Genomic DNA, 16,392 nt, shown 5'->3' with positions numbered 1-16,392 from the left:
TGGACACAGTAATTTTCCTGGATTGCATGTTTCTCCTTATGCAGACACTCAAATAATTCACTCCACCTTGGCAATTACATGCTAACATTACCTGAAAACTTGGTTATTCACCAGCCTGTTCAGTGCTCTATAATCCTTTGGAAGTGTTTTTCCTCTATCTCACCTCCCACTTGTCATTATAGCTTTCATTTCTTCTGTAGCAACATTACACTCTGACCGGAAGAGGGTTTTATTCATTGTGGTATTTTCTTTAAAGATGCATGCAGTGATCCCGTCTCTGGAGTAACTGCTGATTATCTTCAAGAACTGACAACACAGCAATGTCGTATGTCATGCTGAAACCAACAGATTCAGTCTCAGCATGGCATTACACAAGAAAACATGAAAAAAAAGCTGTTCTTTCTTTCATGCAAAATAAAATGTTCCAGGTCTTTAGACAAGGATAAATTTGAAGACTAGCAAAATAATGTTTTACCAGGAGAACGTTAAAAAGGATCTTGAGGTAATCTGAAACAGTTCTGCCATTATCCATTTCCAAAGGATCCAGTTACCATTGTGCTTTCTGTTGTCAATTCATGGCATTACCTTGTGTTAGTAGATGTGTAAATTATGAAATTCTCTTCCTAAACCTTTAACTCTCACATTCATTTATTCTAGATGTGCCTTAAAACCAATTTTTTGAAATTAATTTATCCTAAAATATTACATTTTATCCTAAGCTCACCAGCACTCTACTTCCTCAGAAGGCAAAAGAAATTTGGTATGCCCCCTCTGACTCTCACCTATTTTTATTGATGCACTAAAGAGAGGCTTAGGAGAGTCAACAGCGCCTAATGGCAACTCCTTTGTTTGCATCTTTGGAAACAGCTCTATTTCTATCTTTAATTTCTCTATTTTTCCCTTTCAGGGTTCTTTTGAAGACCCTGACCTGGAGTCACACGCCGACTTTGATCCTTAGCGGGAATGGGACCCACTTTCGGGATTTCATGACCGGCCATTATTTGATATGCCAAGGATGCGACCTGGGGGATTAGCTTGACTCTAGAGTACCAGGATCTCGTGGCTCTGGAGACAGGCAGACCAAAAGTCAGTGACTCTGCAGGAATCATAGGAGACTGAAGATCAAAAGCGGCAAGCTGGCTGCTGGCTATGTGCTGAGTGACCTGAGTTTTTTGGGCACAGAGCTCGGAAAAAAGCAATGCAATGTACTTTTAACTTTGTGAATCAGCGAGTTGTTTGTTATGTCTCCCCTCTCATTGTGAAATGGAGATTCCTCTTTTTTCCTTATTAGGGAGCGAGAGAGCCTGTCGTATGTCAAATACTCGGTGAACGAGTAGTCTTTGGGGTACTGCAAGTCTGTGTCTTTATTGATGCTTTGCTGCACGTTTGAGTGCTCGGTGGTGGGTGCCGATGCTTTTTTTTCACTGGTAGGGTAAGGGGGAACATTGCTTTGCTGCTGCTTACATGTGGGAGGGGGAGCTGGGGCGGGGCTTTGGGGGTTCTAACATTTAACTGTCATTCATTCTTTGGGGGCACTCCTCTGTTTTTGTGGATGGTTGTGAAGAAAAAGTATTTCAGGATGTATATTGTATACATTTCTCTGACATTAAATGTACCTTTGAAACTTTAAATATCCTATTCAGATGTGTCACAGATTAGTATGGCAACTGGTCTGTCCAAGACAGTAGGAAACTGCAGAGACATAGCTCAACACATCATGGAGATTAGCCTCCCTTCCATGTACTCTGTTTACACTTCTTGCTGCTTCAGTAAAGCAACCAGCATTCTCAAAGGCCACATCCACCCTATACGTTCTCTCTTCTTGTGCCCCCTTGCATAAGACAGAAGATATAGAAGCCTGAAGGCGTATACCACCAGGTTCAAGAACAGCTTCTATCTTATCGTTATAAGTCTATTGAATGGCTCTCCAGTACAATAAAAGACACTTGACCTCAAAATCTATTTCACTATGATCTTGCACCTTACTGTGTACTTGCACTACACTTTCTCTGTAGCTGTAACAAGTTATTCTGCACTCTGTTATTTTTAAACTTGACCACTTCAATGCACTGTTGTACTAAATTGTTCTGTATTCAAGGCAAGCTTATCATTGTACCTTGGTGCATGTGACAATAATAAGCTAACTTAACACCGCTAATATCTCCTTATGTGGCTTAGTGTTAGCTTTGTTGTGAACTGTTCTATGACACTCCTTGGAATAGTTTGTTATTTGAAAGGTGATGTATAAATACAAGTTACTATTGTGAAAGGATGAGAAAGAAGTAGAAAGGGAATTCAGTATGTTGGGCGATGGCAGGTGGAGGCACAGCTATCAATGTTATAGCAAAGTGGATGGAGTTCTACCCATGGTTAAACATGTGTGAAGCTGAAAGACAGGGATGTGGTGAGAAAGACTCCCCTTGAGTTAAAACTTGATGCTTTTACAACAAGCAGGAAAGAGCAAAACTTAATTGAACTTGAATCATAAATGAAACTCTCCTTGCTGGTGGTAATCATAGTTATTTGCATCAGGGAGTCTAATAGTATCATCGAGGATGCCTGCCACCCAGGCCATTAGATTTTTTCCTCTTCTACCTTCTGGGAAAAAATACAGAAGCTTGAACGTCTGGATCACCAGATTCAAGACCAGCTTCTTGCTCACTGCTTTCAGATTTATGAACCAATCATCTTCTGGTAAATTTTAACAATGCATTAATGTTTGAGAACACTATCTTGAAATCTATTAATTATCTTAGTTGCTGGACATAACTTCAAAACTTGAAATTGAGATGAAACTTGGAAGTGAACGATAGTAATGTCAAGGGGAATTCAGACTGATTAAATGGGTGAACAGTGCGTGATGAAATTCAATGAAACAAAAGCTCAGGACAGAGTAACAAGACATCTAATAAAGAATAAGTGATCTGGTCTTTATTATTAGGCACACAAGAATCCAAATAAATATGAAACTGGATTGGATCTATAGTATCTAACTTTTGGCATTAAACTTTTTAAGAAGGACATGTTGTCAGGAAATGTAGAGAAGGCTTGACCCAAATGCAGAGCAGTGGAGATGATTTAGCCAAGTGATAACTTTAGTAATAAACTGCAAAATAACAAGCAACAAGAGCCACAGAACAAGAGAGAATGGTTATTTAACACAAGGCAACAAAGTAACTGAAGGTTAGGAGCAACTGGTTGAGGGTGGCTGGTTTGATGGGTAAATAAGGACTGTGACAAACACAAGAAAATCTGCAGTTGCTGGAAATCCACACAAAATGCTGGGGGACCTCAGCAGGGCAGGCAACAAGTAAACAATCAACATTTCAGGCAAGACCCTTCTCCAGGATAAGCACTGTGAATGAGAAATGAGTTAAAATAGGCTGCAGGAGATGGGTTGGAAACGAGTGCCAGGTGACTTCTGTTAGCTAGGTGGAGCCTGGAAGGTGCCTGTCAGTGCAGGCTTGATACATGTAGCCTCACAGAGAATACAGGAGAGGTTTATATGAATCATTATTAGTGTAAGAGACAATAATTAATAGGCAGGTAATTGTCAATGGAGGCTAAGAAAAATTGATAGTGGTGTTTAAAATAATAAATAGTTTACCTTTAGGCACAGATTCATGATTGACAAAAAAGTGATTAAGAAGTCTGATTATTCTCTGTGACCTATTCTCCCTTGCCTACTAAAATGAATAATGTATAATGGTATTCAAAAATATTCCATCTAGGATAAATAAGCAGTACTTGTTATCAGATGATTTGATAAATATATATTAAAAAGTCAAAAGAACTACAAGATGAACAGCCAAGAAAATTTTAATGTGCTGCTAATTACAGAGAAATACATGTCATGTGCAGTATGTAAAGAAACAGTATTCTAAAATTGCCCTATTTCATACAAATTTTATATTAAGTAGTTGAAAATAAATAGACAATTACATAAAACAAAACCTTCAAGAAATTGAAATGGTAATTACCCATCTGAATGGTTCTATTCTTCATCAATACAGTTCTTAGAAAAAGCAGTGTTTATGTACGTGTGTGTATGTATGTATATACACATACACACCCTACATATTTTAAAAATTTTATATATATATATTTGATGTAAGTGAACTGCTAGGTAGAGGTTGGGAGATGATGATGGAAAACAAAATGTTTTTAATTTTTGCTCCGGGTGATAATACTAAACAAATTTGGCCATATACTGCATATAAATGAGAGAAAAATTTCGCTAAGTATCTTTTTTGTTCCAATTTCAGGAAAGCCAGCTGTGCTTTTGCATGATAAAACCTAAGATTGTTATTCAGAATGTAGGCAATCCATTGCTTCTATCTTTCAAACTACTCAAACCAGAAATCATTTATACAAAATGTTACTGCATGATAATGATGTTGCTGCTGAGAGAGGGCCCAGCTTTTTAATAATAAAATCATTTGAATTAGGGATATTTTGCAGTTGTTTAAAACCTGTAGCTAAAAAGATTAGTATGTACAAGTTGTGTTTCCTTTACTTCTCAAACTAGCAGTTGATATAGTTTAAGAATTTTTATAACATTAAAGTTAGCTCTAATAATAAGCATCACTTTACAGCAAAAAAAATGGTAGGTAGAATAAGTTCACTGCAACTGAAAACAATGAATTAATGGAAAACATATTTATAGAAAAATTTCTTTAAAGAAGTTTTCAAAAATAATTTTAATTTTCCACTTCCTATTTTCAATTCTTATGAAGATCCAGTGAATTAGAAATGAGAATGTGTTTTGCCCATTAACTGTAATAAATATTCTGTTGGCTGCTGTTTCATAAATGATAAAGTTTGGCTCTCCCTAATAATTATGTAATTACATTTTGTAACAAACTTCTGAGAAATATTCAAAATGCAGATGTGAAATTTCAAATATGCACATTTCCATGAAATTATCAAGTAATTATACTTTTTTTACTTAGTTCACTATGGCCTAAGGGAGATAAACCAACTAGGACCTTAGCTGAGATTACTTTTATACCCATTGGAAACTGCAGTGCTGCAACATTAATTTCTATTTAAAATACACAACTTTCTTTTTGTAAAATTATTTTATATGAAGGAATCCAAAGTTACAGTATAGCATTTTACATTGATAGCAAAAAAAGAGTGCACAAATCATATTCTCCTTCCTGGGATCTTTACATGACTATAATGTAGGATTTAAGAAAGAGAATATTTATTATAGAAATTAGACATCGTCTTTCAACATAAACTACAAATAATACTGAATGAATATAATACTAAAATATTGTATTTAAACAGATTAATGGAATATTATTTCTGTGCTATTTAACTTCTAAATATTAGCTAAATATAAAAGTTAATATTTCTTAAATAATACAAGAAACTAAAGTAAATTAGAAAGCAGAATACTGAATACTAATATTTTATTGTAGAAAGTATAACTTTCAGGCTATTTGTAGTAGTCAAATGGCTAAGGTGAAAGCTGAGGAGAATGGCTGGCTTCTGTCTCCCAAACACAGATATCCTCCTCTTTTTGAAAGTGATCCTGGTTACAGGCCACATCTACTAGAAGATGAAGATCTATTTGAAAACAAAGTCCTAATTATTAAACTGTTTAGAAGTATCAAATACATGGTTGTAAACAGGAAACTAGTGTTCAAATATTTTAATGCAGTATTTTTATGATTCTATATAAGCTTTTTAGTTATACTATTTACTTCTATCGTATTTATACAGTATTGTTAAGTTTCTTAGCATAGTTACAAAGTCTAGTGCAATAACTCAGTTTCATGATTGTTGTCATTTGGAGAGAAAGGCATGATGGTTAAAATGGCTGGGGATTATTCCTGCTTGATTAGGAGAACAGTTTATAGGTTTGTATTTCTTGTAGAGTAAGATGAGTTAAGATACTGATTTGATTGTCATCACCCAAAGTCTCCTTCATAGTTAAGTGCTGTGGTGGTGAAGTATTTCATCTCCTGGAGAGGGTGAAATCAAATGTTGTTTGCTTTACCTGGCTTTCTGTGGAGTAAAGGACAAGTGTTCATTTTGCGGTCTCTGAATACTCTGCTAAGCGGGTTCAAGTCTGGTCAGTACTTGAACGTCTGGGAGAATTAAGTGCTATAGACGTGCTATCCGGGGAAACAATTCACAGACTAAATTCAAAAGGCATGTCAACATATTTCAGCCATTAAGTAAGCAAAACTTTTTTGCATGGAACATCGGTGATGTTAAAGCTACTGGAGGAATTCTAAGAGACAGGATCTAAGTGCATTTAGAAAGCCAAGAACTGATTAGGGATAGTCAACATGTCTTTGTGCATGGGAAATCATGTTTTGTGAATGCCCCATCCTCAGCCCTACATCACTCCCTTTTCATGAATTCTGTAGTGATATTTTTATATAAATACATCACAATTAAAAAAAATTACAGAGAACTTAAAAAATTCAGAAGCATGATATGACTGTGCATAGCTTCAAATTTAATTAATGTTTCCTTACCAGGAGACTTAGCCTGTTGGCCACTATTTTGTTGTCTTGTATTAGCTGTAACTGTATCTTTAGGTAAGTCGAAGTCAGAAAGTAGTGCTGAAATAATGGTTCTTGATCGATCAGAGGTCTGGACAGGATCCAAAGAGCCAGTATGATAGTTAGTACCATGTACTGTCTACAGGAAAAATGAAGATTTAATATCAATTTAGAAAGTGTAAGCCAATTACATTGTTACTGTCTTTAGCAACTAACTCATTTATTTTTGTACTGCACATTCAATGAAAATGATCTGTTTTGAACCTTTTAAAAATCAGTTCAATTCACATTATTAAAGAGCCAGTAGAACTTTAGAAAGTCTACTTAAAAGTTTTAATGTAGCTCTTGATACATAAGAGATGAGAGTATAAAACAACACCACTACAGTATAAATACAGTATTAACATCTGAAAGTAACATACCCAACAAAAAGTAGTCACATTTCATGGATGAGATATTAAGCAGATGACCTGTCTGCTCTCTCAGGTAACAGTAAAATGTTCTGAAGAATTATTTTGAAAAGGGAATGCCATGTCTTTGCTAATTTTCTGAGATTTTATTTTCTGATTAAATCTCAAAAAGAAATCTTCTGATAATTATCAAATTGCTGTGGGATTTTGCAGTTTTCTACATTAGAGCAGTGAATTCACTTCAAAATTACTTAATTGATCGTGAAGTTTTCTGAGGAAAATTTAAGCCTTGAAAGATACAAAATAACAGGTCTTTTTATTTTAAATAATTTTAATTTTGACTCATATTACATTGATTAAATTTATGTAGTTATTGTTTTCATTGTGCTCAAGAACTTGCTATGATGTCTAGGTAGTGAAAGAGGTTCTGTGAATAGTAAATTAAGTTACATATTCTGCTACAATAGTCAATGTACTGTAGTTCATAGATAAACCAGCTAGAAAGGGCTGCATAGGCTGCCTTCCTCCTTCTTCATCATCCACCTCTTTTCCTGCTCTTTCAATTACTGGCTGCATGTTTGGGGAGAAGGCCATATACCAACAGATTGGTGAAACATACTGCATTCTACTATCAGTCTTGAAATATACTCCTTCAGGTACTGCATTGATTTTCCAAAACAGTCTGGACAGTAGAAATTGTTTTTGGATGCCAGTGATTTACTCTATTCCATTTTGCAGCAAAATCACCCTTATCACATAGATGGTTTCATTTGTACATAGATTATGCTGCAGTAACAGTAAATATATCATCAGCAAAGAGCTCTTGCTGCCCATGACTTTTTCCTAGTTCATTTATCACAACTTGGATGTTGGTGGTATACCTGAATGAAACAAAATGAAGGCATTATGATTGCTCTCAGGAAAAATGGCAATCATATATATGTTACACACACACACACACACACACACACACACACACACACACACACACACACACACACACACACACACACACACACACACACACACACACACACACACACACACACACACACACACACACACACACACACACACACACACACACACACCCTCCCTCCCCAGGATTCATTTTGTTGTGGGCATAATCAATACAGTATATCCAATACCCATAACAGAATCAATGAAATACCATGATAACTGGGCATACAACCAGTGTACAAAAGACAATAAATAGTACAAATACAAAAAGAAAGAAATGATAAAAATAAATAAATACACACTAAATATCAAGAACATGCGATGAAGAGTCCTTGAAAGTGAGTCCACAGGTTGTAAGAACATTTGAGTGATGGGGCAAGTGCAATTAGTGAAGTTATCCCCTTTGGTTCAAGAAACTGATGGTTCAGGGGTAATAACTGTTTCTGAACCAGGTTGTATGAGCCTTGAGGCTCTTGTACCTTCTTCCTGATGGCAACAGCAAGAAGAGAGCATGACCTGAGTGTTGAGGATCCCTGACGATGGATGCTGCGTTCCTGTGGCAACACTCTGTGTAGATGTTCTCAGTGGTGCGGAGGGCTGTACCCATGATGGACTCAGATGTATCCACTACTTTTTGTAGGAATTTCTGTTCAAAGGCATTGGTGTTAATGCAGTCAGTCAATATACTCTCCACAGCACATCTATAGAAGTTTGTCAGAGTTTTAGATATTATGCCAAATCTTTGCAAACTCCTAAGTATGTAGAAGCAATGCCATTCTTTTTTCATAATTGCACTGACATGCGGGGCCCAGGACAGGTCCTCAAATGATAACACAGAGAAATTTAAAGTTGCTGATCCTCTCCAACTCTGATCCACCAATGAGGGCTGGGATAGATCATTGGTTTCCTCCTGCTGAAGTCAATAATCAGCTTCTTGTTCTTAGTAAGAGGCTGGTGTTGTGGCACCACTCAGATTTTCAATCTAGGTATGGATAGGTATGTTATTAACATTGCACCAGTTATTGAAATCAGAATTCCCCTACATACATGCACTTATCATGATCCTGAGGATGTCATATCACATGTAGGAAATGTTGGAAAACTTTGAACTGTGTCTTGTTTCCAATAGCATTTAGCTATCCCATTCACAGAAGTCCATTTTCTCTTTGATCATGTTTGCTCTGTATCAGTGCAAATTAAATAGCTCCTCACAACAGGCTGAACTCAAAAATCTGATGGCACATATTTATTTTATTTTTCCTGTCTGTACACAATGAGCAATACTGGCATTTATTGCCCATACTTAATTATCCCAGGAGTAAGGAATAAGTTAAGAGTGACCCATATTTTTGGACCATGGAATCACATATAGGCCAGACTGGTTAAAGCTGGCAGATTTCCTTTCTTGAGGGACACTGTGGACCAGATAATTTTTTTTATGGGAATCTGGTACATTTTTTAAAATTGAAGATTTGTCATTACTTGAACCCCTAGCTGCCCTGAGGGAATTCAAACCTGTACATCTGGATCAGCAGTCTAAAATTCTGTCGCTAGTAATTTAACCTCAAGACTTGATCACAAGACACTGCCATTAAATATTATCTATAGCACTCAAATATGGGAACTTGGATGACATTACCCTTATCCAACACTGAAAGCACGGTCATTGAGCATCACAAATATCAAATTTATGCATTAAGCTTCAAGGAAGGATAACCACAAGTTGCTTAGTGTTAAGTGCTGATAAATAAGAACTTACAGGGCCTAATTCTTTTATATTTCTTATATTAAAAAAAAAATGGATATAATAGTTTAACGTTCCACTAGCTTGACTTAATATCGGCCTACGTAGGCTATTTGCTCTACCTTTCTCAGATACGTGTGAGTCTGTATGTAAGATAGTCACGAGGCGCTCTTTTAACTTAAAGACAGTGAAAGTGCCACTTATACCAAACTTATTATTTACATTTCAAAAATAAAGAAAATTAAAAGCAAGGACAATAATAAAAAAGAAAAATAAAATATATACCTTACTTCTTCATAATCAGAACCTTATATATATATTTAAAATTTTGCTAGACAATAGCTGTTTTAGTGGAAGGCTTATCCTTTTCTGTGTACTGAACATAAGACGGGTGTAAGATGCCCACGAGTATCGTTTCCCTTGCAAATGTCAGATTCAGTCTAATTAATGCCACCAGAATTGTAAATGTACATTATAGTGTACATGCAAGAGTAAAGAAATGATAGGTAAAAAACTATCAGCTTGAGGGAAGTCAATGTGTTCTCATTCAGCACTTGAATGAGACCCTCTGGGACAAGGCAGAAAATAGCTGCATATCCACAGTGAGATAAATTACATAGCCACAGTTAAATGCTACAGCAAGGACTTTCACTGATATGAACTCATGAGTGTTTCTCCCTGCTTCTTCATAAAGAAGTTAGTACATGCAGAAAAACAATCAGATTTCAGATGAAGTCTAGTCGAGCTCTAACAGATATTGCTGTAGCCTACAAAATCAAATATGTTTGTTGAATCAACTCCCAGTGTCCATGCATGCAAGCTGCAAGAAAATCCATGGATCCATTAAATGCTTGGCAGCCAAGACGTAAAGCTGGGAGTTGAGGTTATATTTTCCAGCCTCTGAGTGACAAGATTTGTGTCACTCACATATTGAACTCTCGTGCATTCCCGGAAGCTACCTTAAATTGTCTGTCACATGAGTCATTGTTCTCAGCAAAATGTGACACATCCCCAACTCCATTGTTTGTTTCCTTTTATTGTGTTCAGCTGCATCTTCTCAGCTAGAAGTGATGTGATGTTCTATCCTCGGAGCTCAGAGTGCCCTCTCTTGTGATTTAGTCTGATTGCAGCTTCTTAGCTCCAAGGGTCTCTCCTTGTGAAGTACAAATTATCACCATAGATTCTTGTGCACATTCCTCAGCCTACCTAAGATGGTAGGATATGCAGTGACATTGTGTGTGCGTGTGGCTGCAAAAGGAATCTCTGTGAACTCAACAGAATTGATGCTGATAGATTCTTCACTGTGGGATTTCTCAAGTGGGTCCTTCACCTGTGCTTCTGACAACTCCTTCCATTGCTCTTTCAATGGAGCTGCATTTGGTTGTATTTTTCTAAAATGATTCTTGCAGCAAATAATAGATAAAGGGAAGAAAAACACAGAATACGTGAAGATGAAGTTTGTTACATAATAACCTGAGGGAGAGATGTAATGAGCTGAGGCAGGGCAAATAGGGGATGACTAATATATAGAAACATGCCTGATGTAATATGGACACTCAGAGCAACTATTAAAGCTTGTGAGTGGCACACACAATGCTCCTATGGGAATCATATGCTCTTCTATGGGAGTTAGTATCTGTATCAGGGATGATCCATGAACTGTTTGGAGGGATAGCCTAAAATCTGTGTGGAATGAGCTTCCAGTAGAAGTGGTAGAGGCAGGTTCGGTATTGTCATTTAAAGCAACATTGGATAGGTATGCGGACAGGAAAGGAATGGAGGGTTATGGGCAAAGTGCGGGTCAGTGGGATTAGGTGAGAGTAAGCATTCGGCACAGACTAGGAAGGGCCGAGATAGCCTGTTTCCGTGCTGTAATTGTTGTATGGTTATATGGTTAAAATTCTTGGCAAATTTAGTCTGCAAAAGAAAAGCCTACATATTGATGTGTGCTTGCTATTAGTGTTGGTTGCAAGAGAGGTGCATCCTATGCACCTTGGTATTGTTGCATGTGTATTTGTGCCAGGTGTGTACATTTAGCATGAATCCATTAGTTTTATGAATCCTTTAGTGCTTAAATAGCTAAATGATTATGTTATATATTTTTATAAAAATAAAAAAAATGAGTTATCAGGTTAAAAGTTCATATCATGAATTTTATTCTTGTTGATAAAGATATATGCCTAGAGACTGGAGATCACTGAAAAAACGTTGTTGAAACATCATGGTCTCTTTATCATATGCCAATTACAGTGGTACCATTTTACTAGTATATGGAACTGCCAAAGCAGCCTGGTTCATGTCATCTTCTGCTGGGCCTGTAAATGGGAAAGCAGCCCACTTAACTGAAGCAAACACAAAGCAATATGTCGAGAGACTGGAGATAATTGAAAATCAGGGTTATTTGCCAGACTCAGCATCCTTGTGTAAAATAGAACTAGAACAAAGTACAGCTACTTGGCAGTCTGACTGAATGTTGTATGAAAATTTCTAAGCTCTCTGTAACTGGAGATAACCTTTAGCTAGCATATTTTCAAACCTAATTATACCCATAAGTTTTTTTGAGAGATTTGCAATAGAGCAAAACATGTTTATATTTTGATCAGTTCAAGGTCTTTAACAAAGCAACAGAAAATAAATAGATAGTCCTGAAATATACCTTGGGAAAAAGATCATTAATCTCCAACAGATATAGCCATGTCAGATATGACTCAAATCTCAGGAGTTTTCCTGATTCCCCAGTGACATAATTTTCAATTCCTCCCTGGAGCCACATAGCGAAATACTTAATTTAAAAAACATAGGGAGATTGGTAGACACCAGGAATGTGGGACTAAATGGATGGTATTTATCCTATCTTCACTTTACTTCCATGGTTTCTGGAAGGTGCCAGGATCCTAAAGAAATACCAGATTAATACCATTCACAAACTAGTAAGGAATCTTAAATCACAGCTTATGTAGGTCAAGTATGACCTGGGACTCAGGTCGGCTGGTGCTTACAAGATTTCTTGTGAAAGCAGAGCAGCATATATTGGCCAAACTGGATGCATGGTGGAAACCCATATCAAGGAGCACAGCAGGTATATCCATTTGGGTTATCCAGAGAAATTGGGGGTAGCAGAACACTGCCGTCGCAATGGCCATAGGATTGACTTCGACAGCACAAAACAACTGTGCCGTGCCAATGGATTTTGGGACTGCCTCGTATAGAAGCCATTGAAACAAAATTAGAGGAAAAGTATTGTAGTAAAGATAAAGGTCTCACTCTAAGTAAGAACTGGAATTCGATTGTAAACAAGGTGGGAGAGCGGAAACCTGATTGGATGAGGACTAACCAATCAGGAGGGATGGACTACGGGGAATATAAATACCACCAGACTAGATGTGCCCAGGCATCATCCCTGATGAAGATGGCAGAGTTTGTCATTGAAACATCAGTTATAATTGACACTTGTACCCAGCTGGAGGCCCAAGAAGTGTTTACTCATCATATACCCTGGGAAAGCATTAGACGCTTTTTCAGCTAGGTAAATGTTCTGGATTATTTTCCATTTACATTTCTGGATTAAATTGATAATTGAAATTTCTGACTGCTTTTTCATTTTACAACTTCATAATTTTCAGTATTTGCCCTTTTTATTTCTGCATTTGTAGCAAAAGTAAATTGTAAGATAATAGTAAGTAAAAACAATACACTCAGTGCACAATTTGCTAATTTATAGAGATATTAATATTTTATTCTTTAAAATGGGGGATACTTTTCTCTGATCAGAAAATGAAAGAAAAGGGATAAAATGGTAACTTCTTTCTCTTTCAGACAATGAAATTGTATGAATTTCATTGATCTATGTGAAGTTAAAGCTATTTTCTACCACTATTGCACAGTAACAAATCCAGTTTAGTCATCTCTTTTCACACTTTTACAGAATGATGACTAACAATTCCTGTTGAAGTACTTTAAGACTTGTGGAAACTTGCTTGTGCAGAATATAGAGTATGTATTTATTTACAATTACTCTATGAAGCAAAACTTTAACGTAGAAGGAGATGGCACTGTAAAGCTTTTTAAACTAGCTTTCTCATATTTTTCTAGTGAAGATATAGCTTACTTTTGTAAGAATCTAACTGCTGCTGAACAAATCCTTTAATCAGTTTTCTTACAACATGATTTTTTCACATACTGAGTAGAAATAAGTTTGTGTTATAACTTACTGTTTCAGAGATGGATTCTGTTCCATCCTCAACAAACATTATTGGATGGAGAGATGTATTGTGGCACAGCTTATGCACCTCATCATGTGTTAGACACTGATCAGAAGCTACTGGTTCAGGTACAATGCTTACAGTGGTTGTATTTTCAGATAGCTTCGACATAGTTGTAAGCACACTGTCAGCAACTGCTGGCAGTGAACATGAAAGTGGCTCGTCTGCTGCTGCTACCACAAAAGACTTAATTTCCGAGACTGCAGTAGTCAGGGTCTGAATTTCCATTGGTCGTATATTGGCTCCTGCATTTTCAGTAAATGTTGGAGAGCTCGGTGTCTGTTGCGTATTCTGTGATTCTTGCATTTGAATTGCATTCTCTGCGTCATCCATCTTCACCATCTGAAGTGTTGGAGAAGCTCTTAATTCATCCACTATCTGAAAGACAGTTCCCAAATTAACTTCAGATATTTTGGATTCATCTGTAGCAGTGCAGTCCCAGTGTGCTGCATTGCTGTGTAGAATATCAACAAGATATGAAGACTGCATGGTAGCATTCTCAAGGGCAAGAAAGTTGAAATTTCAAGGCGTCTATTGCAAATTAAATTGGGCCGCAAAAACTATTTTTGTATTTGTTTAAAAGACTGAAGATTTATTGTCAATGTATATCTCCTATATACATTATTAATATATATTTTCTTTCTGTATAACTAGGCTTCCTATTGCCACTTTTTGTTAAGCTTTATGTCAATTTTTCTATTAGAAATTTCTAGGTCCAGATTCATTACAGATGACTGTCTAATCTGATCACTGGGTCACTAAATTTTCTAAAAATGCTTTCTAAGTATATCTTCAATGATCCTTTTCCAATCTCAGTAAATGAAAGTTCAAGTATTCAATTAAGGCTTAAAGAAAAGAAATTTTTTACAATTTTAATTAACCTTCAAATATATTTATGTTTATTGATGATTTCATTTAAAAATTTCACTCTCTCAAGCAATCCCAGTCATTTTATTCTCCTTCCTAAGATCTACTCATGACTGCTCAGTGAGCTCTCATAAATTGATTATAGCCAGTAACAGATTAGCTCTAAATTCTCCATGTTCCACTGAGTAAGGAACTTGAATAAGTTATAAGATGCAGTGGAGTATATGAGATCTGATAATCTATATCATCTATTGTGGATTGTGTGGCACTGTTAGTGCTCGGGCCATTCTGGAGTACGGAGTTCAATTCCAGCACCATCTCTAAGGAGTTTGTATGTTCTCCTGTGAATGCATGGGTTCCTCCAGAGGCTCTGATTTCTGCTCACAGTCAAAAGGTGTACCAATTAGTAGGTTAATTGATCATTGTGAATTATATGGTGATTAGGCTAGTAGGGATTCCCAGCCTTTTTTTATGCCAGGGATCCTTACCTTTAACCATGAACGCCAGGTTGGGAATTCCTTGGCTGGTGTTAAAGAGATGGGTTGTTGAGTGATGCATCTGGTTGGGCTGGAAGGCGCTTTCAAAGATCAAAGTAAATTTATTATCGAAGAACATATATGTTACCATATACAACCTAGATATTCGTTTTCCTGTGGGCATACACAGAAACTCCAAGAAACATAATAGAATCAAAGAAAGGCCACACCCAGCAGAATGGACAAACAACTAATGTGCAAAAGACAACAAACTACGCAAATACCACAGAAAAATAATAATAAATTAAAAAGTGTTAAATATCAAAAACTTGAAATGAAAAGTCCCTGAAAATAAGCCCATAGGTTTTGGAAACAGTTCAGTGATGGGGCGAGTGAAGTTATCCCCTCTAGTTCAAGAGTCTGATGGTTGAGGGGTAATAACTGTTCCTGAAACTGGTGGTGTGGGTCCTGATGCTCCTGTACCTTCTTCCTGATGGCAGCAGGAGTGAAAAGAGAGCATGGCCTGGGTGGTGATGGCCCTTGATGATGGATGCTGCTTTCCCGTATAGCACTCCATGAAGATGTGCTCAATAGTGGAGAGGGCTTTACCCATGATGGACTGGGTTTTTATATGCTTTTCCATTCAGAGATATTGATGTTTCCATACTAGGCCATGATGCAACCAGTCAATGTAGTCTCCACCACACTTCTATAGAAGTTTGTTAAGTTTTAGATGTCATGTCAAATCTTAACAAACTTGTAAGGAAGTAGAGGTGATGCCATGTTTTCTTTGTAATTGCTGGGCTCGGGACAGTTCTTCTGAAATGATAACTCTGAGCAATTTAAAGTTGCTGACCTTATCTGGCTCTGATTTTCTGATGTGAACTGGCTCATGGATCTCTGGTTTCTTCCTTCTGAAGTCAATAACCAGCTCACTGGATTGCTGACATTAAGTGAAAGTTTGTTGTTGTGCCACCACTCAGATAGATTTTCAATCTTCCTTGTACAGTGCCTACAAAGATTATTCACACCCCTTTGAAGTTTGCATGTTTTATTGTTTTACAACATTGAATCACAGTGGATTTAATTTGGCTTTTTTGACACTGATCAACAGAAAGAGACTCCTCTGTGTCAAAGAGAAAACAGATC

The 16,392-nt window shown here is 36.7% G+C and overlaps 1 protein-coding gene across 1 annotated transcript in view; it reads right to left on the bottom strand.

The window, feature by feature from the left end:
* Window positions 1–3,856: 3,856 nt before the first annotated feature.
* The window catches only part of hsf5 (heat shock transcription factor family member 5), a 93,227-nt gene continuing 80,691 nt past the window's right edge, over window positions 3,857–16,392 (bottom strand). The window contains exons 4-6 of the mRNA XM_073052906.1: window positions 13,850–14,383; window positions 6,498–6,663; window positions 3,857–5,577 (exon numbers count right to left, since the gene is read on the bottom strand). Of these exons, the coding sequence (XP_072909007.1) occupies window positions 5,468–5,577; window positions 6,498–6,663; window positions 13,850–14,383 (810 nt within the window). The 3' untranslated portion in view covers window positions 3,857–5,467. The remainder of the gene's footprint in view (window positions 5,578–6,497; window positions 6,664–13,849; window positions 14,384–16,392) is intronic.

This window comes from Hemitrygon akajei, chromosome 8 (genome assembly GCF_048418815.1).
Source record: "Hemitrygon akajei chromosome 8, sHemAka1.3, whole genome shotgun sequence".
In the NCBI taxonomy this organism is placed as follows: Eukaryota; Metazoa; Chordata; class Chondrichthyes; order Myliobatiformes; family Dasyatidae; genus Hemitrygon; species Hemitrygon akajei.
The sequence above is the reverse complement of the archived record's forward strand: the minus strand, read 5'-3'. Positions and strand labels throughout refer to the sequence as shown.